Here is a 26322-nt window from a genome sequence, read left to right on the forward strand (position 1 = left end):
ACATTAAGGGCATATTGCATCTCTGTCCTAAAGGCATGGTAGTCCTTGGGGTCCCCCCCAAACTTCTGCACCAATCCTGGTACCTTTCTGGGGAACTGGGTGGCTCTCCCCTTCTTGTCTGCATCCTGAGCCCTTCTCTCCTCAAGCCTCGCCGTCTGCAGCGCAAGTTGGATTTCCAACGCTCGGTATCTTTCTTCCAAGCTTGGACCAGCTCCAACCCCTGCTCCTTCGGTTCCGGCTGGGTCGCTCATGATGCTTTCTCCTGCACAGGCAGCGTACAGAGACTGTCGGAATGCTATGATGGGATGATTAGCTGCTTGTGCGTAAAATCGTGCTCCCTCAGAGTTTGTGCAGCTCCACAAACCTCTGTGTGTGACAGAGCTCCTCAAACATGTCTGCTCTAGTCACTCGTAGATTCCGACAGTGGCTGTCTGCGGAAGCGCTTCCAGCAAAGAAGCTCCTTAACGGAAACGCGTCTTCTGGACTCACGACGTGGCAGCTTCCGGCGAAGCATGGGTCTCCCTATGGGAGCTTCTGACACCTCCCCGCTGTTCTCGCTGGACGTGTCCCTCATCCCTCCCTCTTCCCTGCTAGTTCCTGCTTTGGCTGCTGTGTCTCTCTCAGCATTCCTGAGACCCTCCTCCAGAGTACCCTCACTCCCCCTGCTGGTCCCTGCTTTCGCTGCTGACTCCCTCCCAGCCTCTGTGAGCCCTTCCACCTCCCTTTCCTCCGATGTCAGTTCCCTGACATCTTCACTATTTGTTCTGCTATACATTTTCTGACACACAATAATATTTCGCCAAACTAGATATGGCACTATTAATATTTAGCCTTGACAGGCTTGCTTTTTAAAAATAAATACATAAATAGCTGACATGAAAGGAGAGGGAGATGGGGCAGCAGGGCGGGGGGAAGAGAGAAATTCAATTCACCTTTAAAAGCAAATGTACTTAATCCACACTTTCCAGAACAATACGAAAACTGAAATACAGCTATCCTTCTGTCTGTCTGTCTGTCTGTCTGTCTATCTATCTATCTATCTATCTATCTATCTATCTATCTATCTGAAAATAACAAACAGAATGCTCTGCAAAAATGTGTGTATTAGGGAAAATGGCATAAAAATGTGTATACTGTATTGGGGGGGGAGAGAGAATTTGTATGCTGGTGAATTTTCCTGATGACATTTAAAAAATACCTAAATAAATCACATGTTGATATGAAGCTGTGGAGAACTGAAGACTGGGGAAAAATGAGAACTGGGCAGACACTGAAACAGACAGATTTATCCCTTTTTAGGGCAAACAGGTCTGTGTTCTGAGAGGAGGGGGCTCTTGTCCCTGCTGCCATTCCTACAGAACCAAAGAATTGTAGACTTGGAAGGGACCACACACAAGCACACACCCCTCTGCTTTTCACAATGGGAAGAAAGCTCAATACTAGTGACAAAAGGAAAGACAACAGAATGGTGTTCATGTATGTCCGTGAGGCATGTCCACTCTCAAGTCTTGGCAGAGGGCAGGGGTGGTCTGCAGCTTGTTCCCAAGATGTTTGTCCTCACAGAGAGGCTTGGTGCCTTTCTGAATAACTTCTGATAGTTGCTGGTGTACAGATCCTGCTTGACTCTTAGAGGCTTCCGCCATGGTCTTGGAGCCAGGGAAGAAACAGTATTCACCTATCTGGCTTAATAAAACTGGGCTACTGTTGCCACCAGGTTGGAATAAAAGGAAGCCCTTGTGTTTAGGCTCATCTGGGGAGAAAGGAAGCCCTTCCTTTGGCACAGATCTTGGGGTTTGGGGCATGCTGGTGACATAGTCACTAAATGAGTCCTGGGACACGACTGGAGCATTAGCTGGGTGCACAGGACCTGCTTCCTTCTTCTGGTCCAGCTGTGAGCTTGATATATCATCCCTGGTTGGGGTCAATTGAGAGGCAGCTGTGGCCATCCCAGAACAGAGAAGGCTTCCATCCTTTGAAGTCAACAGAGGTGAGGGGAGCAAGAAGTCCCTCTCTTTACTTAGTGATAGATCTTCTGTGGCAATGTAGTCTAAGGACTCATTTTGACCGTGGTTTTTCGTGCTAGTAAGCCTTTGTGACCTCAAACCTTCATTTGCCTCCTTCTCCAACCTGTCACTTGCCACTCGGCTTTCTTGCCTTTGAAGAAGTTGTTGCTTCTCCTGCTCTTGGACAAGGACAGGAGACGCTGGCGGCTCTTCCTCTTTCCCCACAGGTAGAAGCTGCTGGAAACTAGAGCAATGAGGCAGTCCCACAAATTGCAGAGCCACAGGCGTCTCCTTCTTTTCCAAAGAGGCAACTTCCAAGTCCTTCTGGTTCTCAGGAGAAGAGGGCTCTGGTGGGAAGAGTAAGTATGGGCCATCAAAATCAAACTTCCGAGCCTTGTGGCTACAGAGAGGCTTGTCAGGCTGATCCAAAAATTGTCCGGCATTGGCCACAGGAAGTTCTGTTCCTTTCACATGCTGGAAGGCAGTGGAATGTGGTGTTGTTTTCCCTGAACTGGAGGCTTCAAGATGCTCTGGGTGACTAACCAGCCTCTGGCTGCAGCAGAGGAAATAAGTGGAGAATGTTAGTCAGTAAAGAGAGATCTTCCCACCAAAACAGGTTACTCCAAGACAATACCCCTACTCAAGCATTTGCCTGAGTGTGTGAAGGCTAACTGTGGGGAGTGGGCATACATGCAAGTCCCACTTCAGCGTCCTCCCATGCACCAACTCTGTTGAGAGGGAAGTCTGAGGAGGAATTCATCTGAAGATGCTGGGATCAGGAAACCTGTCTTATCAGGCCATAGCTCAGAGCCAGAGCATCTGTTTTGCATGCAGAAGGTCCCAAGTTCAATCCCCAGCTAGTGGCTGACTTGGGTACTATGGCACTCCATGCGAGACCAAAAATTGGTGTACAAACACCCAGTCCTCGCATTGTCTTCCCAAAAGTGGGTAAGGCAGTGCGTGGCTCTGGAAAGAAGTGTAAGGGCTCTGGCATGGTCCTAGAGCCCTCCTACCTCCTTCCCAAAGCTGGGAAAGCACCAACTAGGCTTTCAGAAGGAGCTGGGAAGACTCTAAGACCCTGTCAGAGCCCAACACCTCCTTCCCACAGCCTAGCACCTTGCTTACTAGGCTTTGAGATTTTGCCCCCTTGGCTCAGCAGCCACCCCTGCCCCCAACATCTCCAGGTAGGGCTGAGATTGTCCCCTGCCTGAAACGAAGTGGGTGGGGGCTGCTTGACAATTAGTGTAGACAATACTGAACTAGATGGACCAATGGTCTGCGGCTTCTTTCTATGTGCCCACTTTCCGAGCCATTGTTGGCTTGCTAGTGAACAGGAAGCAGCTAATTAGAGTGACAGAAACCAGTACAATTCTTTGCCCCCTGCTCAGAGGAAACCCCGCTGAGTTAAACAGCGCTTACTCGCAGATAAATGTGTATAGGATTGCTGCCTTAGTGTATACATGGCCTGGAAACATACCAGCTAGTTTTCTGAGAATGCCTTGGACAAGCAGTGTGTCCTTCCTTTAGATGTACTCACCTTTCCAACATACAGCTGTTCACTTCCTCCCTAGAGCTCTGGCTACTACTGTCCTCTGAGCCATTTAGCAACTCTAGTCTCTGAAAGGATACAAGGGCAGTGTGAGGATACAAGTTAAGCACAGGGTGTTTGCGGCTGAGACCATGTCCCAAGTGCGTTAGTAATACAGGGCATCTGCATATTCCTGCTTTCTCATGGGCACCTGTGTGCCGGTTTAATGCCCATACACAGCTGGTCTCATCTTCATTCAGATCCTACCTTGTATATCAGTTAGGTGGATCAATGGTTTGACTCTAATAGAAGGGAATTTCCTACGTTTCACATTTCCAGACTGTTCCAGTGCAGATCTTGGCTCAAAAAAAATCAAGATATCTTTCCTTTTTCAAAACAACATGTACACCATACATTGAAAGCACTTTTATATATCACTTTAACAGTCATGGTTTCCCCCAAAGACTCCTGGGAACTGTAGTTAGTTCAAGGTGCTGGGAATTATAGCTCTGAGAGATTTCTCCTAAGAATTATAAGCACCCTTATCAAACTAGAGTTCCCAAGATTCTTTGAGGTAAGCCATGACTGTTTAAAGTAGTATAAGAGAGTTTTAAATGCATGGTTTTGAAAATATGGATTTAAATGCAGTTGTTTATGTGGATATTTTTTTTTATGTGGAAATGGAATGAAGCAGACTTGGGGTGAATCAGTCAGAAGTGACATGGACCTGAAATTGGTCACCCACATGGGAGAGCCTTAATGTCCTTGGACCATGACCAAGGCCAAACACACAGTGCTGAAGTATCTCATGGAAGATGGTTTAATACAAAAAAGTATCAGAAGGAATTCCTTCAAACAAAGAAGCCCAGTACACTTTTGCAAGGCAGAAGCAGAGATGCTAATTCCAGTCTAAAGGAAATCTCTCTCACCGGGAAAAGGTTTGGGAGAAGAAGCGTCTTGGGAGGGTGTGGGATGGCTTCCTTCCAATTCTTGCTCTTCCTGTAATGAAGACATTAAAGCAATGTCAGTCAGACCAAGAAGAGTTTCCACTTGCTCTCTGTCGTTGGCAAACATCAGTCCATCTATACTTCAACAAATGCCACATGAAACAGCTTCTGAATGGAAGCTGCTCAATGTGGCATCCATAGGATTGTTCACTGCTTGAACCAGCACCACCACGTTAGAAGGATCTCCACATTACTGCTGTTGCCACCCAAAGTGTTTTCAAGTGTTTTCCACATGCTGTTTCAACCACGGTGATGCATGGTCTTTATTCCAGATGTTGAGAGGATGTCTAAAATAATAGATGACATTTGGTTGCTGCCAGCTAAGCAACTAGGCAAATCTGGCAGTGCTGAGAGCATGTGGTCAGCAGATTCTTAGTCATTTAAAGCCTCCATTTCACCTGGAAGCAGCAGAATGAGAGGTGAGATAGCCAGGACCTCTCAATTAGCTTGGGTTAGAGACCAAGTCAATTTGGCTCCCCACAACAGTTTCCATTCAAGCTACTCATTTTGCACATTAGATGTGGACTGAAATTTGGCTGAACATTCTTCAACAGGAGACTGAAATTGTCCACAATACTACGTTGATGGGGGGGGGGAGGTAAGAAAATTCTCAGAAAACCCAAATTTTCTTTAGGTCAGCCAACTTCCCCACTCCCAATTTTGCATCCTGGGAATAGGAGAGAGAATTTGGGGCACAATTTGCAGATCCACTTTTAATTTTGTTTCATGCTATTTTAATATTGTCGAAAGAAACAGTGGGCTTGGCCTCTGCACCTTCCACTTCTTGTCTTTCAGCTTACTGCTCCCTTCAAACAGTGGCATTAACAGACGAGAAATTTATGAGAAAGGTTCTGAAAGTTTCTTTTGCAGCCTTCTCCAAAACTGCTGGAGAATTCCACCCTAGCCAGAGACTGTTCAGCAGCAACAACACCCCAACACACACGCACACACACACATTTTGTCATGCACAAAGAGGGTAAGGATTTTTGGAATAACCTCACCCCCTTCAACCCTTATAAAAATGAGTATATCACTTTTAGAACTGACCCCCGAGTTTCCTTGTTTGCCTCTTCCCTCCTCACCCCTTAACCCTTTTGTGTCATGCCTTTGGATTGTATGCTTGTGGGCAGGAACCACAATGCTTTTAATCTGCACACAGCACAGAATAAATTCTATGCACTTTGTACATGACAAATAATAACACTGCCATGACACTATGCCACCCAGCGTAGCCTGCATGTATATACATATTTCAGATGCAGAAAGGGTGCAGAACACTCCTCTTTGTGGATGTTAACAAATTGTAAGCTGTCCATGTGCAATGCATCACCAATGCGAATGTATGTTCTGGAATATTTATAGAGGTGTGGGTAAAAAGACAATACCCAGTCCACATGACGAGCAGCTGTATGCCATGGACTGTGGCATGGACTATATGGCAACAGCCACCACTTGAGAGCTCTGCAACCCCTTGCAGCCAGTTCCCACCCTCCACTTCACTATTGTGTGCCAATGTATCCAGATGCCCAACCCATTTGCAACACATGCTTACCTGAGAAGATAACTATGGCAAAAGCACATGCCTGCCATCATCACAATGACAGAGACTGCTGCAATCAGTATAATGCTCCAAGGAGGCACAACTGAAACCAAACAGAAGATTGCAACATCATCAGAATGCTGAGAGATCAATTGAAAGGAAAGTTAAAGCAAATTGCACTTCAAATTTGAAAACTGACTTTGAAATCAAAGCAGCGTTGCCTTTGCTTCAAGTGTTCTTAAGATGTCACACCCTGGGAAAACATTAGATGCATGCCAAGCAGACTTCCGGACTGAGCTACTGTAATGTGCCCTCAGCATCAGTGGCAGAGCATATGCATGCACTGCCCAGGGCGGGGTGTGCTTCCGAGCGGGGCGTGGTGTGGAGGGTGCCCTCCCACATGCCGCAGTTAAGGGTAGGAGATGTCAGGAGCTCGGCATACACTTGAGTAGGACCCTGGCAGAGACACATGCTCAACTGGCATGTTTTCTGCCTTTTGGTTGATTGTTCGGGAGCTTCAAAAGCTTTCTGCAGCCCGAACATCACAGCGACCGATGCTAACTGACACTGGCACACTTAGGGATCTGCAGAGTTTGCGCAGTTTGCGTAACAGACCTCAGCAACTCAGCATTTTGGCTAATCTACCTTATTTACATATAAACACACACGGAGCACTGCAACATGACTCCCTCTCTCTCTAGCATCAGACAGCAAAGAGAAAAAGAACAAAGGACAATATTCCCACTTCACGGAACACAATAACACAAACATCCTGTTTCCGTCACTTCCCAATCTGTGGAGTCAAAACATATACAGTCATGTGATAGACAAAAATCCCATGACTGCAATCATGGAGCAGGAATTCTAACAGGAGAGAGGCAGGGAAGCTGCTGCTCACTTTTCTCCTGCTCTCCACAGGAGCTACTGCGGCCAGGTGCACCTCGCCACGGCTGAGGAGGGCTGCTCTCTGCCGCCGGGTCAGAAGAGCTGCTGCCGCCAGGCACGAGGTGTGCCGCCCACTCGCCTGCCATTTTGTCATGACACCTGGGGCAGACCACACCCACTTCACCCCCCTTTCCTACGCCTCTGCTCAGCACATGCCTGCCCATACCACCCCTTCATCATATCGCCTTCTGAAGACAGCAATAGAACCTTTTCCCCTAGAGAAGAAAGGTGGACTAGAGCCCTTGTTTGGAAACTCCATTTGTGGCTTACCCCTGTGTGTTGTCCAGTCAATTTCCTTGCTCCATTCACTCCACGGACCATCATATGAGTAACCACGGACTTTTGCCCGCGCCTTTGCTGTGTAACTTGTGTCCTGTTCCAGCAACTCTGAGGGGAAGGTGAACCATGTGTCATCACTGTTGCCCAAATGGTCCTGAGAAGAGATAAGAGGAGAAAAACGAGGGAGGAGATAACACTTTGCTTTTCTCAAACTATGGGGGAGCAATTTATTTACTGCTCACCTCCGAAGGCTTTCCGGTTTTCCAGTATGAGATTTGATATGTCTCTGGAATTCGCAGAGTCGAATTTCTAACTTCCCATTTGAGGCTGTACTCCTGGTTGGCCTGGGTTGACACAGACAGCTTGAAAGGTGGGCCTGCCTTGACTGGAAAACAAAGGATGCATCAAGAACAGAAACCTATCTCTTGTTAACCTGTTAAAGAGTATTTGCGAGGGTAAGGTCAGGGTGAGCCCAAGCAAAGCAGGAGTTTACCCCCAGGAGCCCCTAGGACTTTACTGAGGGACTAGGATGCATTGCCAGCTTCCTTGGAAAAGTGGCAACACCAAAAGCATCCTCAGAGTCTCAGACTGATGTGCTTCTTTCCTTATGGAGTGTCTCTTGAATTGTGCTACCCCAAGTGGCTGCTAGTTCATTTTATGTCATTATAACCCTTGTTCCCTCCGTAACGGGACAAGGGTCTTCCATTCAGCTATGGACCAGATCTAGACTTGCTCAGCTCCCACAAGTTTGTTGTACCTTTTCCCTTCAGAGTCTTGGCCCTCACTTGGTCTGCCTGTAAGAGGCACTGGCACTGGGTTCGGCCATGCGATTTTATCTTATCCTCACATTTGCTTCTTCATGACTGCATACAGGTGACATTGCCCAGGTAAGTCACAAATCAAAGCAAAGTCATAGGAGCCTGCATGTGCCCCATAGAATTAAGCTTTGTGGACTCTAAATGGGCCTTACTGTGTTTTGCTGCCTCCATCACTTTCTCTTCCTCTTTTGGCTGCACAGTCACGAGATATTGGCTTATCCTCTTGGGGTTGGTGACATTGATCAAACAACTTTGCAGGACATATCGGGTGGAAGGCAGTTCCATTTGAAGGACTGGAGAGCATTCCTTCTCTCTAGGAACAAGGAAGATACAACAAGAGGAAGTTAAGGTTGTCGTTTTTTAAAAGGCAAGGATATTTGGAGGTATTTTTGCTTCATACAGAACATCTCACCCTGTTTCTGGGCTGGCTTTGTAGAAGAGTGTGAATGAGACTGAACTGGTGACCTCTTGACGCACCTCCCAGCTGCAATTTAGCTGATCAATGCCATTAAATAGACAGCGGAGGTTCTTGGGCTGAGCTTCTGCATCATCTAATGGGAGAAACCAGAAAGAATAAGCCCTGTCTAGGGTCATGCAGAGCTCGGCAAAATCTAACACAGGGAAGGAACATTGCGGAGGGATTTGGTAAGAAGTGCAACTAGAAATGAAAAAGAGGATCCATTAAATATCAGGCTTCTCAAAGAAGACAAACCAAACTATATAACACAAAACACTTTATTGATCAAAACAGAAATAGGGGTTGTCCTGCAGAGAAGACACCAGTGCAAATTACCGTATTTTTTGCACCATAACACTCACTTTCTTCCTCCTAGAAAGTAAGGGGAAATGTCTGTGCGTGTTACGGAGCGAATGCCTACGGATGACAGGGGGATCTGCTGCAGTCATGAGCAGAGGATCCATGGCTACAGCCTGCACCAAAAAAATCACACACCCACTGTTGCCTGGGGCCACAATGGTGAAAAAACATGGTTACAAAGCATGGATCCACATGGATCCTCAGGATTTTTGCATCGGGCCACCCCAAACTCACCGTCAGATCACATGTCTATGGCTGCAGCATGAACCACAAAAATCATACATCCACTGTTTCGTTTAGAATATTTTTTTTCTTGTTTTCCTCCTCTCAAAACTATGTGCGTGTTATGGTCAGGTGCGTGTTATAAAGCGAAAAATACGGTAACTGTCATTAGTGTTGTGGAAGCCACCAATGAGTAGATCAGAAATGGGGAGCCTGGGTCCTCCAAATATTGCTAGACCAGACGCAGATATCAAGGCGAAAGGTTAGGGAGCAACCAATGAATTAATTCCAACGGAAACAGAAACTATGTACACAGTGCATCCCTGGAGTCCTCACCACTTGTTGAATTAAGGGGCATGGAACAATAAGATGGGAAGTGGGTTAGTAAATGTGAGGGAAGCCTTGTATCCAATAGGCTTAAGTCTATTTAGAATGAGTGCAGCTGAAGGTACCATCACCTCCTGGTCCAATACTGGATGTCATGGACAAGGCAGATCAGAGTTTACAGCTTCTGACATGCTCCAAGAAAGGTTGAGAGCAGACCGAGTCATTATAAGCATCTTCTGGAGACTTATGATCTTCTGGCTCAGGTATCTCCTGATCTCCAGCAGCAGATTCAGAGTTCTGCACTTGGTCAGACTCCTTAGCTGTAGACTTTGCAGCCCATGACCTTGAGTCTTGATTGCTGCTGGACTCTGGGGTCATGACAGGTACAGATTAACTCCAACAGACGTCCCATCATGTTTAGAGGTGAATCACCAGCATCATGGAGTTCTTTCCAAGAGTGATCAAAATGTCTGGGTGTGTCTCAAATCTTCGCTTCATCTCAGTGAAAAACTTGAAGCTTCTTCACAAGCTGCTTAATGCCATCACAAACACAAAGCTGATGGTGGGCACCAAGTTGGGAAAGGCTGCCCAACACCACGGGTGTCTACAGAAGAACAGCGATGAGATATGCATGTGCAAGAGCATCCAGAGTGCAACTCATCCAGAGCTAATCTTCCAGCATAAATCTTATCCAACTGGCATGCAGCTCTTCCAGCACCTTAGAACATACAGCCATAACCATAAGGAAAAACCATCTCTTTGCAGTATTACCTTTCCATGTTTTCGGTGTCTCCCAATAGACTTCATGGCTCCATTTACTGTAATGACCAACAAGACCACTGCCTTGTCTTGGTTTGCTTCGAACGCGAGCAACATAGGGGCTCCCAGGCATAAGGTCATCGTGGAAGAAAAGGCATCTGGAGGTGTTTGGCACCAAGATAGAGGTGGAATCCTAGCAAGGGAGAGAGAGAAATTTGCATAGAGGGTCGAAAGAAAGATAAATACATTTCCATAGTCGAGCGGGGGGACACCATATCTCATATACTCTATATACTCCAGCCACCCGTTCTCACAGGGGCCAGCTTTGGGGCCTATAGGAAGCCAAAAGTGGAAGCTAATCACAGCAGCACTCCCAACGCTTGTTCTCTCCAGCAACTGGTATTCAGAGGTCTATCACCTCTGATACTGGAGAGAGTATAGAGACATCATGCCTAGCAGCTACTAATAGCTTTATCCTCTTTGAAATTGTTTAAACTCATTTTAAGGCCATCCAAGGTGGCGGTCATTATATCTTGGGGTAGTGAATTCTATAGTGCTACCTTCTGTACTCCATTTAAAACTCTTAATTTTTGAAGATCAGTCAGCACTTCTAGTAATGGTATCGAATACACTTCTTGTGTAGAATAATATTTTGTGGTGGTTTTTTCTAATAATAATAATAATATTCATTGCATGACTAAGTGCAGGCAGAAATGTTGACGTGATGCCTATGTTGATCATAGATACCTCCCAGAGTTCCCAGTGTCTTTTGTAGGTCACTTCAAAATCCAGGGCTCCATCCAACCAATGTCTTTTATTTGTTCCACCCCCTGCTTCCCAAGCCAATAGGTAGTCACCATCCTCTGTGACAACAACATCTTGAACCTGGGGTGTAGGAGGTCGTACTGGAAGAGTGAATAAAGAAAAATACAGGTTAATCTTTGCTCAGGTGGAAAGGTACAGATCTGCCTATGGTACCTGCATGGTACATGACAGAAGGCCTCTTCTTGTATCTACCTCCTGCTAACTGTATCTAAGAATGTCTTTCTCTATGCATTCCTTCAATCTGAAGTTCAGAGGGGGGCCTTTTTGGTGGCGGCCCTCTGGCTATGGAACACTCCCCATAGGGAAAGTCACTTACCATCTATGTTGTTACTTTTTCAGTGTCAGGCTAAAAACCTTTCCTTCTCCCCAAGTCTTTTAAGACCACCTGATTTTATTCCCTGTCTTCTGCTTGGCTCTTGGAGTTTTAAGATTTACTGTGCAATTGTCCTACAAGCATTGTACAGGTGTTTTAACTGATCCGTACAATGCTTAGACAAGTTGCTTTATAAAGCATCTAACAAAGTATAACAAATAAATCTTCATTTCTTGCACCTTGGACCTATCCACTCTTAACTGGAACAGGAGGCAATTGGTTTCAGTGGAATTTCCCACCCTGGAGGTGTGCTTAAGATTGCAGCTTGTGGATCAATTCAAGAAAGCAATAAAGATGGTTTAGTTGACATTCAGTCAAGGCCCAAGGTCTATTGATCCGATGTCTTCACCAACAAAACACTGATTGTGTCAGCTTTAGAAGTCTAACTTGGACTTCCGGGTTGGCGCCATCGCCGAATGGCGGACTCCCTCCGAGCTCCGGAGGGAGTCTGCTCGGCAGGGGCTGGGTCCTACCGCGCCGGCGACGCGGGGACCCTTAGAAACCACGGGAACGGATCCCGTGGACATGGTGACTCGGCTGGCACCGTTATCGCTCTCCCGGCTTGTGAAAGAGCCTTTTTAAAGGCTACGGATCGGGCGCCGGGGAGTAGCGTGGTGCTTTGAGTCCTCCGCTTCCCCTGCCGGGCGCAGCCGCATGCCATTCGGCGGAGAGCGCTGGCTTCTTCCAAAGGAAATTCGGACAATTGATCAACAACCCGTGAGTAATTGGGCAACCGGGTTTAAAAGGAGGAAAAAAGAAAAATTTTTCCGGATTTGGCACGAGCGGGAGGGGATCCAAAAAAGGAAGTCAGTCCCCTCCCTGATTGTAAACATGCTAAAACAAGGACTGAGAAACCAAGATCTATTCAGAAGCTTATTGATGATAAAAATTACCAACTCCACGATGTGAATTATAAGAACTGTGCTGGAGGAGAGGAGTCGAGGGTGAGGAAAAAGCAACCCCCCCCCTGGGAACCGGGGCGATTCGGACAGCCTGGCGAAGAGAGATGGAGATTTTGACAGCTGTCAAAGGAGCTGTCAAAACTGGAAATTATAAAGAGGACTTTGCTACAAGTTCTTTGCTGGTTAATTTTGTTACAATTTGATATAAATATGGATATAAACTGTCGGGAAAAAGAAACAACAAATTGACTTTTGGATTAGAGGATACAAAGTTATTGTAATCCCTCTAGAGGGGATTCGGGACATTACAAGTGTCGTATGTGGAAAACTACTCTGGGATGTGTAAAGGTCTTATCTCCTGGGAAAGCTGCAGAACTGAAATATTATTTTGTCTACAGAGGTGACTATAACACAATAGAATCTTCCATTGAAGCAAGAAAGGAACTGGACGTAAGTCTGTGTCCCTGAATAACAAACCTCTGTAGAGACGTTAAATTTTGGAACAAGAATGTTTTGACAGCTGAACAAGACAGAAACCTGAGAAACCAAGAAATAAAAGAGTAGATGACTGAATACGACACGGAAAGAATAATGGGAGGAGCAACAAAAGATTAAAGAAAATTAAAGGCCTCTATTAGATTGGATTTTCGACGTTAAACATCATTAAGACAATCAAATCCGAAGAAAACAGCATGATGGACTGAGATAAATTTGGCTGTGGACTTAAGATCTCCAGGCCGACAACATACAGACAAATGGACATGGGGAATCAAAACCGGGGAAGGAAGGGGGAACCTTAGAATCCAAAGGCTTTGTAACCAACTTTTTGAATTTCTCTATACTTTCTATCTTATATTCTTTATAACTTTGATACTTTACGTTTCTGTTTTTTCTTTTTTTTTTAGAAAGGGGGAACTCGTGGAAGAAATGAGAGCGGATCTTGGGGAAAATTTTGTTCTATTATAAGACGAGGAGTGATGCTAAGATGGTGTAAATTTAAATTGGTTTATGAGTATAATATATTAGGTTTAATTGGGGATGAGAACTTGTGGAACCAACTTGGATAAAGGGGAATACAATCGGGAGGGGAAGGAGGAAGTCCCAGAAAGAAGGTTATGAAAAGAAGGGTCTAAGTTAGTTTCTCTTTTTCTTTCTTTCCTTTATCTTTCTTATTTTCCTATTCTGTTATTATTGGAAATTTTAATAAATATGTTTTAAAAAAAAATAGAAGTCTAACTTAATAATATTTCAAATATTTTTTGCATCGCAAAGAGATGACAATGTGAAACTGCTAAATTACAAAAAAATTGAGAGGTTCAATGCTATCTCCTGTATAATGAACGAAGACATAGATGTTCTAGCACATTATGTGCATTAATTGGTTTCCCAATGTCAGGCTGCCTCAGTTATCAACAACTTTGCAACTCCCGTGCAGCCTTGGAATTCCTACTGCTAATCTCAAACTCTTGAACTTTGGTCCTTGCTCTTGGACTGGACTGATTGTTGCTAATCCTTTTCCTTGTAATAGCACCTGGCCTGGATTCTGCTCTTTCCAAGCCACTGAGTTTGTGCCTAAGTGGGCCTGTTATTGGTTTGGGGAGGGAGGCTGGGCACATGCCGTACATGAACCTGAATGCCCTCTGCTGCACTTTCCTGAACCAAATGATTTCCTGAAAGTGACTCCACTTGCTTCAGAGGTTGCCAACGTGGTGACTGCCAGATGTTGTTGGACTCCAAGTCTCATCAGCCTCAGCCAGCATAGCCAATGGCTAGGGATGATGGGAGCTGGAGTCTAACATCTGGATGGCACTACGTTGGCTACCTGTGGCCTAGATGGGACACTGCTTGTTCTGACCCCTCTAGACCCCATCCTAACCTTTCCACATCACCATCAGTGGCTGCCCTAGACCACCAAGATTGGACTAAATTAAGCCCACTACCGCATCCTCCATATGAGATTTGGCACACTGCAGTACAGGATATTTAGGGGAAGACTGACATCAACTTCTAGGAGCATGCATCTCTACTGAACATCTCCAAAACAGTGCGAGGGCATGACTTAGAGGGAAGAAGTGGATTCTTAACAACTGAGAGAAAATAATTCAGGGTGAGAAGAATCAGAAGGATGGAAATATTTAAGCTCCCCTTTCTTGCTGGCTGAGGCTGATGGGAGTTGGAGTCCAATAACATCCTTGCCACTAAAGGTTCTCCATCCCTGATTTCAATGTTCATCACAGACTCAGAATGCCATGTCTTCATCAAAAGTCTACTTGGGCTCTCAGCACATTCAGATTTAAAATGAGCCCCCCCAAATCTATTTTTGTTTCATCCTGATGGTGATGTGGGAATGTTACGGTGGGGCTAGAGGGGTTACATTACATACATTAACCTAGACCAGGCATGTCCAAAGTCCTGTCCGGGGGCTGCGTCACTCCTTGGGTTGCCTAATTTGGTCAGCGGGGGGGGGGGGCTAAATAAATAAATAAATACTACAGTACATGTTCAGGGTGTTGATGCTGCAGCAATGGCGGTGGCAGAGGGGTGGCGGCCGCCTTGACCCAGTGCCATATTTATGTATAGGCTAGGTAGGCTGAAGCCTAAGGCCTCTAAATCTAGGGGGCCTCACCAGCCAGTCCACTCTCCAGTGGGCAGTCTCCCCACTCCAAAAATTGCAAACCCATGACTTCATGCAAGGGCAGGGCAACTCGGGCCTCTAAGTCTAGGGGGCTTCACCAGCCTGCCCTCTCCCCAGTGCAACACTCTCCCCCTCCCAAAATTGTAAACCCAAGACTTCATGCAAAGGCAAGGCAACTCAGGCCCAGCAACTATGAGACTCGGGGCTAGCCAGTGGGGCCCAATTTGAAGCAGTGGGGTGCAACTTGATTGTGTGTGTGTGTGTGTGTGTGTGTGTGTGTGTGTGTGTGTAGGGCCCCAGTTCACAGCCAAAGTCTGCAAAATCTTATAGATATAAATAAAATCCATCTAGATTGCCCTGGTGCAGGGGCCCCCTTAGGAGCGGCACATGGGGCTCAATTTGGCCAAATTGCTCCAACTGCCTTAAGGTCAGCCCTGATGAGACTGTGCATGGGTTGGACTGACAAGCCCTGCACCTTCTAGGTCCCTGGTGTCGCTATTCAGAGTACAGACTCAAGGACTTGTTATGGAAATAAAAGGGGGACACTTATTGGAAATAAGTTTTGTCACCTCTTCCCCCCCCCCAACCCCGAGACAATGAGCCCAGCCACCTTTTATTCACAGTTGCTTAAGCACTACACTACAGCATGGCCGTAAACCTGTACATTCAACCACTGAAATATACACCAAATATGTAGCAATAGAGATTTATGTTACTGCTTTATGAATTAACACTATGTTTTAAGAATGGACTCTGTACATTGTGAGTTACCTAAGAGCAACCAATAGGGAGCTCTAGAATCTGACAGCTAACCAATTGGGTACTACCAAACAGTGACCCCTATTGCTGAAAGCAGGTAACCAATAGGGAATGCTTCAGCTCAGCCTTTGTACTGTTGACTGAACACCCCCCTGCTGTGCAGATAATGGAGAAAGCTCGTAAATTGTATCCCTTCTGGCATCCTGGCCAACTCTATTATGCTGGTGTAAACACTGGTGCACCAGAAGCCCAGAATAGCAACAAATAAAATCCGCTCATACATCAGTGACTGATGAGACTTGTCAACCAGTTCTTCTAAAGTCTTCCTAAATTATAAGGCTCCAAAATACAGGCCCAAAGAGAGCAGGTCTGACAAGAGCAAGGCATACAATGGGCACCACCAGTGAAAAGGCCCTGTGCTGTGTAGCTCCTACCCTGTCATTTGATAGGGTGCCCACTTGCCCTCCTTGTTGACATGGAATGCTCTCTATTGGAGTCTCCAGGTCCACTACAAAGACCATAAGAAGGGAGAGCAGGGACCTTGAAATTCCCAACAGCTGTTAATCAAGCAAGCACACAGGTCACCTTTGTCACAGTCAGGACACCTATGTCCTGGCCAGGCCTGCACCCAACCTCGTTTTTGTACAATCTTGTTTGTCCTCAGTAACCAAAATTATATTATCAACATATACAAGCAGAAAAGTTGTTTTCCTTCATTTGCAAGGAATCGTACAACACAAAGTGGCACTAATAAAGAAAAGTTCCATCAAAACTATCCAGCAATATCAAGTTATAGGAAAACTGGTGCTATTAACAGTAATCCTTCTAGTTGGTTAATTGGTTCAGCAACTTCCATGCACATGACGTGTGATGCTAATTATTTCCCCCAAGAGTTAAATGATAACTAATCAGAGTCAGCTACAGCTGCAAATGGCAACAAAATATCTATGAAAGGAAGAGGAGCAGGTTTGCTCAAGTGTGTTGCAGGTAGAAATACTGTTTGTAATGAAGTGAGAGTAGTAGTTTACTTGCTCGAATTAACAAAGAAGAACGTTTTGAGAATTTAAATTCTAGATTAAAATTGATTGCTTAATTGAGAAGGGGACTGTAATAAAAACACTGGGGCCCAATTTGAATAGTAGAGTGCCTAGTATCTGGTGGGCAGACCAAAGCACTCGTCAGGAGAGCTATGAGATTCAGGTGAGGGTCAGATGCCTTGTCAACCCCAGCAGGTATATGACAGGAAGACCCGGCCTGCCCAGGCCTGTTGGGAGCTGCCCAGGTGGTCTAAATCAGGTATAAATATATTTGGACACAACAAGTCTACCTGGTGTTATGTTCCTGTTCATATGTTGTGAACTTAAAAGTTGGCAGACAACCTTTATTGCTTTGTAACTTACTTTACAATGTCCCTGACATATATTTCAGCTTTCTGGATTTATTTTTCATCTGGCCTTCAGATATGAAAGGCAGAGTGATTTAACACCTGTATAGATTTGTCATCCATGTGACGAAATGAAAAGTATGCCATTTGCAATAAACTTTGCATAAAATCGTTGCATAAAATTTGCATTTAATTTTAATGATTCTAAGAATGCCAGGCAAAATGGTCGGGCCTCATGCATGTTCACTTCATCAAATCATGCCTTAGCTCTCATGCTATCTGTTGTTGTTGCTGCTGCTGCATGTTGTAGTCTCGGTCATCTGGGGCAACAGGTTGACAGCCCAGGAAAGGAGATGCCAATAATAATGGAGAACTTGTTTCTTTGACGTTTGGCCACAGTCACTGTTCTCTCATGTGTCCTCAACACCTAAGTGTAAATGTAAGTTAAACCCAACAATTTCTGTGGGGAGCAATTCTTTAAAAAGCTCAACAAATGTTGTTGTAATGCTATTTCGCACTCCCACCTTTATTCCATGGGATTTAAGCCTGATACACAGAGCTCTTGGGTGGTCTCCCATCAAGGCACAGATCTATTTAGTTTCAGCAAGGTTGCTACACCCTGTGCTTTTCAGTGGTACCATAATGTTTGATGTTTTATCATGTTTTTAATATTCTGTTGAGAGCTGCCCAGAGTGGCTGAGGAAACCCAGCCAGATGGGTGGGGTAGAAATAAATTGTTGTTGTTGTTGTTGTTAGACAAATTGCATGAGTCGACCTTTCACATTTCTGGGAGATGTGAGTACATACCATTATCAAAGAGGCTGACATTCACCTGGACTTTCAGTTCCTGATCTGGTTTGAAAATGAAGATATTATTCAACCAGACATTGAAAATTGTCTGGTTTTTGCGGCAGCTCCAATGTATCTGTGATTCTTCTTCTTTGGAATGACATGTCATCTGTGTGAGGTTATTCCTATAAGCACCAGAAAGCCTCATTTTATTTACTGGTAACGGCAAAGTTGTTAATTCTACAAGCATTCATTCACAACCCAGAGTCCCAGAGAATGAGTCTGATGATACACAATGCTTGTTACAGCTCTATAAAAAAGACGAGCCATGTAAGCTAACAGGACTGAGGGAGGATCTTGGGACTATAGACATCCTGCCCCAATGTTTCAAACATAGAAAAGGCATTTCCTCCTGCCCAGAACAGTGTTCCTTCATGATAGTCACAGCCATGCCCCATTCTAAGGTGATATAACCTTCTAAGATATACAATTTTATAATTATACAATAATAATAATAATAATTACGGATGCATTATAATGATCAATGCAGATCTCCATGTGCTGCCTTTCAGCTAGATCTACAAATGATTTTGAGTGTTCCAATATCTTATTTCAGAGAGACTTAAGTTTTGTTCTGCTTGAAGTTCCGTTGTGTGTAACAAAACTTGCACACCTTTCTCTTGAAACTAAGGGATGGTGTGCTTTTCGTGTTTCTAAATCCTTGACTTTCAAACATACAGGTACTGAAAAAATGAACCTATGCTGCCAATTCTCGTAGTAGACCAGTGTTTTGTGTGCCGCTTATGTGCCGCTTACTTTATACTGGTATTTCGAACATACAGAGCTACTACTCGCCTTCTCCAGAGTGACCTTAGGAGCCAATCCTCAATGGCAGATTCACCTCCTTTCACTCTTATTGGCTCCAATCAGCACAAAGGACAAGAAGACATCTTCTCAGTGACTAAAAACTTCCCCTTTCATGCTGATAGGGTGGCTCTGGGACCCTGAAGGCAAGGAGCTTTCAGGGCCCCTGCTGCAGAAATAGTAATGGTTCTTCAAACCCCTGTGACTCCAGATCGCTACACCTCTGCTGCTGTCCTTAATTAACATGGGGCACAATTCTCTGCTTGTGAGATCTGGCCAGAAAAACATTGTTTAGCTGGGAAAGGTTGGTAAGAGAGTACACTGAAGGTGCCTGCCCAAGGAGTTCAAGGTGTCATGCATTGCTCTCATCACCTCCCTGTTTTATCCTCCCAACCATCTTGAGAGGTAGGTTAGGCTGAGCAACAATGACTGGAACCAAGGGCACTCAGCATGGATGTAGCCAGGGGGTGCAGGAAAGCAGCTGCCCCTCCAAATCAAGTAAATAATATTTAACTAACTGACCAATTGCATCACAGATAACTCAGTTCTGCCCCTACAGCATAAAGCCTGCCCCCTCCCCCAAATAAATCCTGGCTACGCCCATGCCACTCAGTGAGCTTTGTGGGTGAGTGGAGATTTGAGCTCTGGTCTCCCAGGTCCCAGTCCTTTCCTCTAACCACCACACCACACTGACTGTCATTTTCATGCCTCTGTATCCTGCTGGCCTCCACCTCCTCTTACACTTAACCACTCCTTCCTTTTTTCCCCTTTGTCAGGCTAAGTTAAGGTTCAGTTCCTCTTTCAAAGGAACACAGAAGAGGAAGATGGAAAATGGAAAGAAACATCACCACTTCATCTTCTGGAGAAGTGCCCCCCACACCTAACAAAACCATCCCCTTGTTATTTTTTCCTCTCCCATAAAGTGACCGTAGCCCTTTTCCACACATTACAAAGAATGTGCAGAGGGGAGCATGATTGCATGTGCTGCCTCTCCTCCCATCCTCAGCATGTTCATTAAAAGGCATGCTCATTAAACAGACAATTTGTTTAATGAGGTACAGGGCAGGAGACTGTGGCAAGGAGGAGGCGCTCTTTCTGTGAAAGCAACCTGAGGGATGGTTGAATCTGTCTACTTCTGGTCCATGCCATTTTCACATGTATTTACCCATCGGTCTGCCCTATCCCAATTCTGCATTCATCCACACCTTATTTCCTTCCTTCCTTGAAGAATATGTATTGAATTACACATTTTAAAATGTATTTTGGAAGCCTGCAGTTGGAAGAGGACTCAAGGAGTCAAGTCCAACTGCCAGCTGATGCAGGGAATTTGCTGCTACACAGCATCCAGCCAGCCACTCCTTTAGAACTCCTAAGGAGTTCCACTGTGAGCACCACAAGGAAATCCCTTCTCAGTGTTTAGTTTCAGCCCCATTTCTTGCAATTTGAACCCATTAGTTTGGATTTATCTAAAATGCGCATTTTGAAACCTTCCTTCCTTCCTTCCTTTCTTTCTTTCTTCCTTTCTTTCTTTCTTTCTTTCTTTCTTTCTTTCTTTCTTTCTCCTTCTCTCTCAAAATAGAATTTTTGAAAAGAGTTTTTGAGCCGAGAACTGCACAGGAGCACTTGGAAAGTGCAAAAAAAAACAACTGGTTGATAACTAAGTGAATGAATCCATACACCTGGGAGTCTGGGAGGCAGAGATCAGGCCTGTTCATATTGGGATTTGCAAAGATCCAGCTCCTCAAGCATCTCCACCCTTAGGCCCAGCAGCCTCCAGCATTATTTTTTCATTATTCTGCAATGGATAAGACAAGGGTGGGTACCTGTTCCCCACCCCAGGTGCTTTTGGACCAACTGCCATCATCCCTGGCCATTGGCCATGCTGACTGAGGCTGATGGGAGTTGGAGTACAGCAATAACTGGAGGGCTGCAGGTTCCCTATCCTCAGGGATTCGAGGTTAGGCACTCACTGATATATGTCGCTATGAAGAAGCTTCATCTTGACAAAGTTCCTTGCATCCCGGCTTTCATTCCAGGTGCAGGCTGTGTGTGACACATAGTCACTGAAGCAGTCAAGAGTTTCCATAGGTGACTTCTCTGCAAAGGAAAGGAAAAATTCATAAGAATATAAACTGGTATTGGGGAAGAACCAAAGAAGCAGGGAACAAACGGTTAATGAATAATACATTCTGTAATCTCTTGGTGGTTGTTCATGGATTTAAGGAACATAAATGTTCCTCTTAGCCTCATAGTCTTGAGAATGGAGGGTCTTGTGGCACTTTGAAAGTACAACACATTTATTGTGGCATGAGCTTTCAGGGACTAGAGTCAATTTCATGTAAAGTATGAAGTATAATCCTAAATTCCTAAATGATTGTAGAGATGGAGAGAAGCAGGAGGAAGAACTGGCTAGCAAAATAGTTTCATTGGTGACTAGCAGATCTTTTACTGCTGAGAACACAAACAACTGGACATTGGTACACTATTTAACACATGCCATATGATGAAAATTCATAATCTTGATTCAGACCATGGGTAATCAACTTGGATTCCTGGATTGTTTTTAGAAATCTCCCTGGTATCAGGTCACTCTGTAACTGTCCTTAAGATGATCCTCTTCGAAAGCAAGAACTCTGGAGGGGAGACTCCAACATAAAACCATTAATTTCACTTTATTAGAAAATTCATTTCTTTCATCTTAGGTTTGATTCAGGACTGTGGATTCTTATCATGTTGCATGTTGATTCAGAGAAATCCTTGAAGAGAACCTACACATAGCTGTCTCTGAACATATTTTACCACTTTTTGTGCACATTACTTTCCTGGAGAATTGCAATTGCAGAATTTGGAGAAGTATAGATTTTGAAGAATGGCTGTGTTTCAGTTTGCGTGTTGTTTCAAAAAATGTGGGTTTGGTAGGTTCGACCTTAAATGTGGGCTACATTGAATTTCTGCTCCCTTCCTAATTGCAAAATTTTCTCTCAGTTCAGTGATTTATATTTCTACTCTGTAGGAAATCCCATCCATTCCCTTGTATGGGAGAAAAAAAGGGGCATGCTTTGAATGACATGAGGAGTCCAAGCTAAATCTCCTCATGGTGATTCCCATGTCTCTAGATATGATTTGGGTTTTGCCTCCTCCCTCCTCTCTCTACCAGATAGAAGCCCCCTATGTCTACTGAAGTCTATTGGAGCCACTGCGTCATCTGCTTTCTCAGTAAACCCACCCCTTCATTTTCATAGCCTTGTCCACCCTGGTTCCATCTCCTGGTGTAACACAGTGGTTGCCAACATGGTGCTTGCAGATGTGCATGTGCCTACAGAGGACGTGCTTTGTTTTGTGGTAACCACAATGGGTTCTCTGGCTTGAAAATGTTCCCAGAAGACCCCCAAAAGTTGGTGACCCCTGCTTAAATTTGATGTGTTGGTCAGTGGGATATTATGTAAAATCATGCAAATTCACAAAGATCCATTTTAATTCTACTGGCTTCAACTTTTACCTAGATCTCATGGAAAGGTAAAGACTTTCTCTCTCTCTCTCTCTCTCTCTCTCTCTCTCTCTCTCTCTCTCTCTCTCTGTCTTCTCTTTCTCTTTCTCTTTCTCTTTCTCTTTCTCTTTCTCTCTATGTGTGTGCTTTCTCTTTTTCAATCTGTTGGTGGGGGATGGGAAGGGGAAAGAATCAACCAGAGTTGATGGTGCTCACAGCTTTTGCTCTCAAAATTCCAGATGTTCTCAGAGGCCTCCAAAGGTTTGCAACCTTTGCACTAGGGTGTAACAGAACACTCGGCATCAGAGGAGCATGGAAAAAGAAAATAAATTAAAGGAGAATAGAAAAAAGAGAGAGGGAAGAGTGAGACAATGAATACAAAACTCACGCTGAGCTTCAACAACATAAGACAAGAGGCTCAAAGCCAAAGCCACCCTGCAGAATCTCATGTTCCTCTTGTCTCTGTTTATCCTTAAATAATTGTCCCGCTCCTTGGGCTGAGCGCTGTCTGATGCCCAACTTCTTGCTACCTGTTCACGTTGCAGCTCTTCCTGGGTTACCTGCTGAAGGTGGGAGTAAAAGTGTAAATCAAGGATACTTCTCTCTTCCCACTGAACTCCAAATCTGTTATGTTCAATGAACCCCCCACTCACCTACATTGCCTTGTCTGATATCTGCCCCAAACTCTTATTTGTTTTGGGGCAGACTTCACCAACCTGCTGCTCTCTAGGCATCTTGGTCAACAACTCCCATCAACCTCAGCCAGCATGGCCAATGACCAGGAGAGAAGGGAGTTGTAGTCTCACAAATATTTAGAGGGCACCAGGTTGAGAAGGGCTGCTGGAATAAGCAAACAGCCCAGTCCAAGTAGAGCACTTGCCATCCGTTTTGCCCTCTCTGAGCAAACAGAGAACCCTCTGCTGTAATTGTATGATAGGTGAAGCTTGAAAGCGGTAGGAAAGTTACCTGTCAGGGAAGCTCATCTGCTCTTCTCAATCAAGAAACCATGATCAGCTTTCAAGGAATGCTAGGATTCCCCAGAAGACACTCTGAAACCCCCTGGTGCCAAACCACCGCTGACTTTTAAAACCGTCTAGCGAAGTCAGCACAAATAAAGGGCACAATAACCACATTCATCAAGGGCTACTAAGCATGATGCCTATGTTCTTCCTCTGCTATCAGAGGCATTATCAGTTGCTGGAAACCACAGGCCCTGGTTGGCCACTGTATGAACAGCTAGCTGGATTAGATGAGCCACTGGCCTGGTCCAGCAATGCTATTCTTACATTCTAATGTAAGACTGATTCAGAGCCGGCTCACCCATGAGGCTGGATGAGGCAGCTGCCTCAGGAGGCATGCCCCAAATGATATCACCCCCATTCTGCCACCCAGCTTTGCCACCGGTGGGGGGTAGATCTGGAAGCAGGTACCGCCTGCCTGGCAGGGGGAACTGCTTATGGAGTTTGCACCCCCATCACGGAGGCAGCAGGGCATTTTACCTCAGGTGCTGAAATGTCTTGGGCCCCAACTGCTCTGATTCATCATTATGACCTCCAGAAAAAACTGCTCCAGTTTCTTTTCAGGTCAGACCGAAACTGGTCTACAGAGCTAAAACAAGGACTCTCACTCTCGCCGCATCTCATGGAGAAACTTCTATGTGTGGGGATGAGAGGAAAGAATCCTGTGATCACTCAAGATCACATTAGTCATGATGTGGGTGACCCATGATCACATCTCCTGCTGACATTTTATTTGCCTAGCTGTATCTGCACCATACATTTAAAGCACACTTACACCACTTTAGCAGCTTCCCCGAAGAATCACGGGAACTGTAGCTGGTTAAGAGTGCTCAGAGTTGGGGGGGGGACCATTTCCCCACATGGAACTACAATTCCCAGTGTTCCCTGGGATGAGGGAGAGGGATCATTTGTTAAACCATTCTCAGAACTCAAGCAATTGGCTTGTTTGACTTACTGTCTCAGACCTACAGTTTAACTGTGAGTTTATGGAGATTTGTTACCCTTGACTTCACTTTCCAAACTCTGGATGCTTCCAGTCTGCAGCATTTTGCATGGGGGTGGGGATTCAAAGGCATGCAGGAATTTTAGTTTGCATGATTAAAGTAGATTAAAGTTCTCTGTCATCCTAGCACAACAAATGAAAACTGGACTTCTTGCTGCTTGGAAGGTGCATCAAGGTTGTGGCATCAACAAATGGCTAATGAGAAGACATGTAAACAACCCACAAGCTTATCAGGATGAATGCTTATTGCTCTGAAAACACAGTTACGTTCCAAGGAAAGAGGGACCAGGAAAGAGACACTTCTCTAATATGCTCCATAGGAGTGTAAAATGGGCCTTATTCGGCGAATGATACTTTTATTAGGAAAAGGTTGCAGCAATCTGCATGACATGAATGGATTCACAACATTACACACCACCACCTGCCTACCTTCTGGTCCATCTGCCTCATCCCCCTGCTGTTTTATGTCTCTTCTCCATCCCTTTCTTTTTAGGGCAGGGTACCAATTCACTGGCCATTGACTATAGCTGTGTCCACAGGAATGCATGTGTGTATCATTTCCCCCCCATTGTACACATATGAGTGCTTTCAATTTCATGGCTTCACATTCACATTAGCAGGCAGGGCTTGAGGGGGTGCATTTGTACTACGTGTTGTTGCCCCCACCTTCAGTTAGTACTTCCCCACCCCTTCGTGAGTTCCAGAAACTTGAGGTTCATTGTGGGCATGTACGCAGGTATTTTTCACCTGTGCACATGCGTCTTTTTTAAAAAAAAAGTCTATGGAATTGTGCAAGAGCAAGCTTCAACCAGAGGCAATGTTTCAAGAATGTTTCATGGTAGACAAAATAGCCAAGGGTGTTTTTTTTTGGGGGGGGGTTAAGAATAATTTTTGAAAGACACCTTTTTCCATCTGCCAGATTAAATAAAGGTAAAGGTAAAGGACCCCTGACAGTTAAGTCCAGTCGCAAACGACTCTGGGGTTGCAGCACTCATTTCACTTTATAGGCCAAGGGAGCCAGCGTTTGTCTGCTTCTGCAGACAGTTTTTCTGGGTCATGTGGCCAACATGATTAAGCCACTTCTGCCAAAACCAGAGCCATTTACCTTCCCGCCAGAGTGGTACCTATTTATCTACTTGCACTTTGAGATGCTTTCGAACTGCTAGGTTGGCAGGAGCAGGGACCAAGCAACGGGAGCTCACCCCATCATGGGGATTCAAACCGCTGACCTTCGATCAGCAAGCCCTAGGTTCAGTGCTTTAGACCACAGTGCTACCCGCGTCCCTATCTGCCAGATTAGGGCACAACAAAAGGTTGAAAAAGTGTGCATTGTGCCTGACCGCACCAGCAGCCCACTGAGGAGCACTTCTCAAGGGCAAAGAACTGCCAGGCAGGTGCCTCTGATCATCAGCTCAAGGGAAAGGCTTCAGGGTGGAACAAATGGGACCAAGTATGCTGGTTGCTTCTATGAAAGGCTCCGGCTTCCATTTCAGAGAGAGGAAGACTGTGCTTTATCTCAGGAAAGAGTGTTTTTCTCCTGCTTTTCCTCCCCTGTCTCCTGTACCTGAAAGAGCAAAGCAGGGAGCTTCCATTTTCCTGAGTATAATGATCTGCTATCCTAGCCTTCCCCAATTGGCACTGATGAGAGTTGTAGTCCAAAACATCTGGAAGGAACCAGGTTTGGGGAGGCTATCCTATAACAATGTTCAGTTCATCAAATGCATGGGGAATGCCCTTTCTTTCCCACCCCAAAATCCAATGATTTTGTCATTTAATTCTCCTCGTCTCTAGAGAGATAGTTTCCTTACCTGAAGCAAGAGATGTAATGGATTCCTCTGGAGCCAAGGGAGGCATAAGCCTCTTGGTCTTCTTCAGAGATAAAGGAGATCTCCCATTCTTTGGTCTTCAAATAGCCTGGGTGAATCGAGACTGTTCTTGAGAATTTCGTCTCGGTTTCCTTTTCTCATATGCTGCCTCCTTTCAAAATCGATTCTGGGATGGAAGAGGAAGTTGTTCTGTTTCCATTGTTATACAGAT

At 45.1% G+C, this 26322-nt stretch overlaps 1 protein-coding gene across 4 annotated transcripts; it reads right to left on the reverse strand.

Moving 5' to 3' along the window:
- Positions 1–754: 754 nt before the first annotated feature.
- Positions 755–26322, reverse strand: CSF2RB (colony stimulating factor 2 receptor subunit beta). Of its 4 annotated transcripts, XM_082240223.1 has the most exons (15): positions 26094–26322; positions 24058–24167; positions 22652–22826; positions 20747–20873; positions 17931–18097; positions 10993–11150; positions 10258–10438; positions 8533–8671; positions 8273–8433; positions 7545–7687; positions 7294–7456; positions 6091–6181; positions 4461–4530; positions 3541–3620; positions 755–2556 (listed from the first exon to the last, which is right to left on the reverse strand). In XM_082240223.1, the coding sequence occupies exons 3-15, from the start codon at positions 22710–22712 to the stop codon at positions 1473–1475; spliced, it is 2625 nt and encodes an 874-aa protein (XP_082096349.1). In that variant the 5' UTR covers positions 22713–22826; positions 24058–24167; positions 26094–26322; the 3' UTR covers positions 755–1472. The 4 variants fall into 4 exon arrangements, with proteins under 4 accessions (XP_082096349.1, XP_082096350.1, XP_082096348.1 ...); XM_082240224.1 differs by lacking the exon at positions 24058–24167 and having other exon boundaries at positions 22652–22823; XM_082240222.1 differs by lacking the exon at positions 24058–24167.

Source organism: Podarcis vaucheri, assembly GCF_965113315.1.
Source record: "Podarcis vaucheri genome assembly, chromosome: 10".
Taxonomy (NCBI): Eukaryota; Metazoa; Chordata; class Lepidosauria; order Squamata; family Lacertidae; genus Podarcis; species Podarcis vaucheri.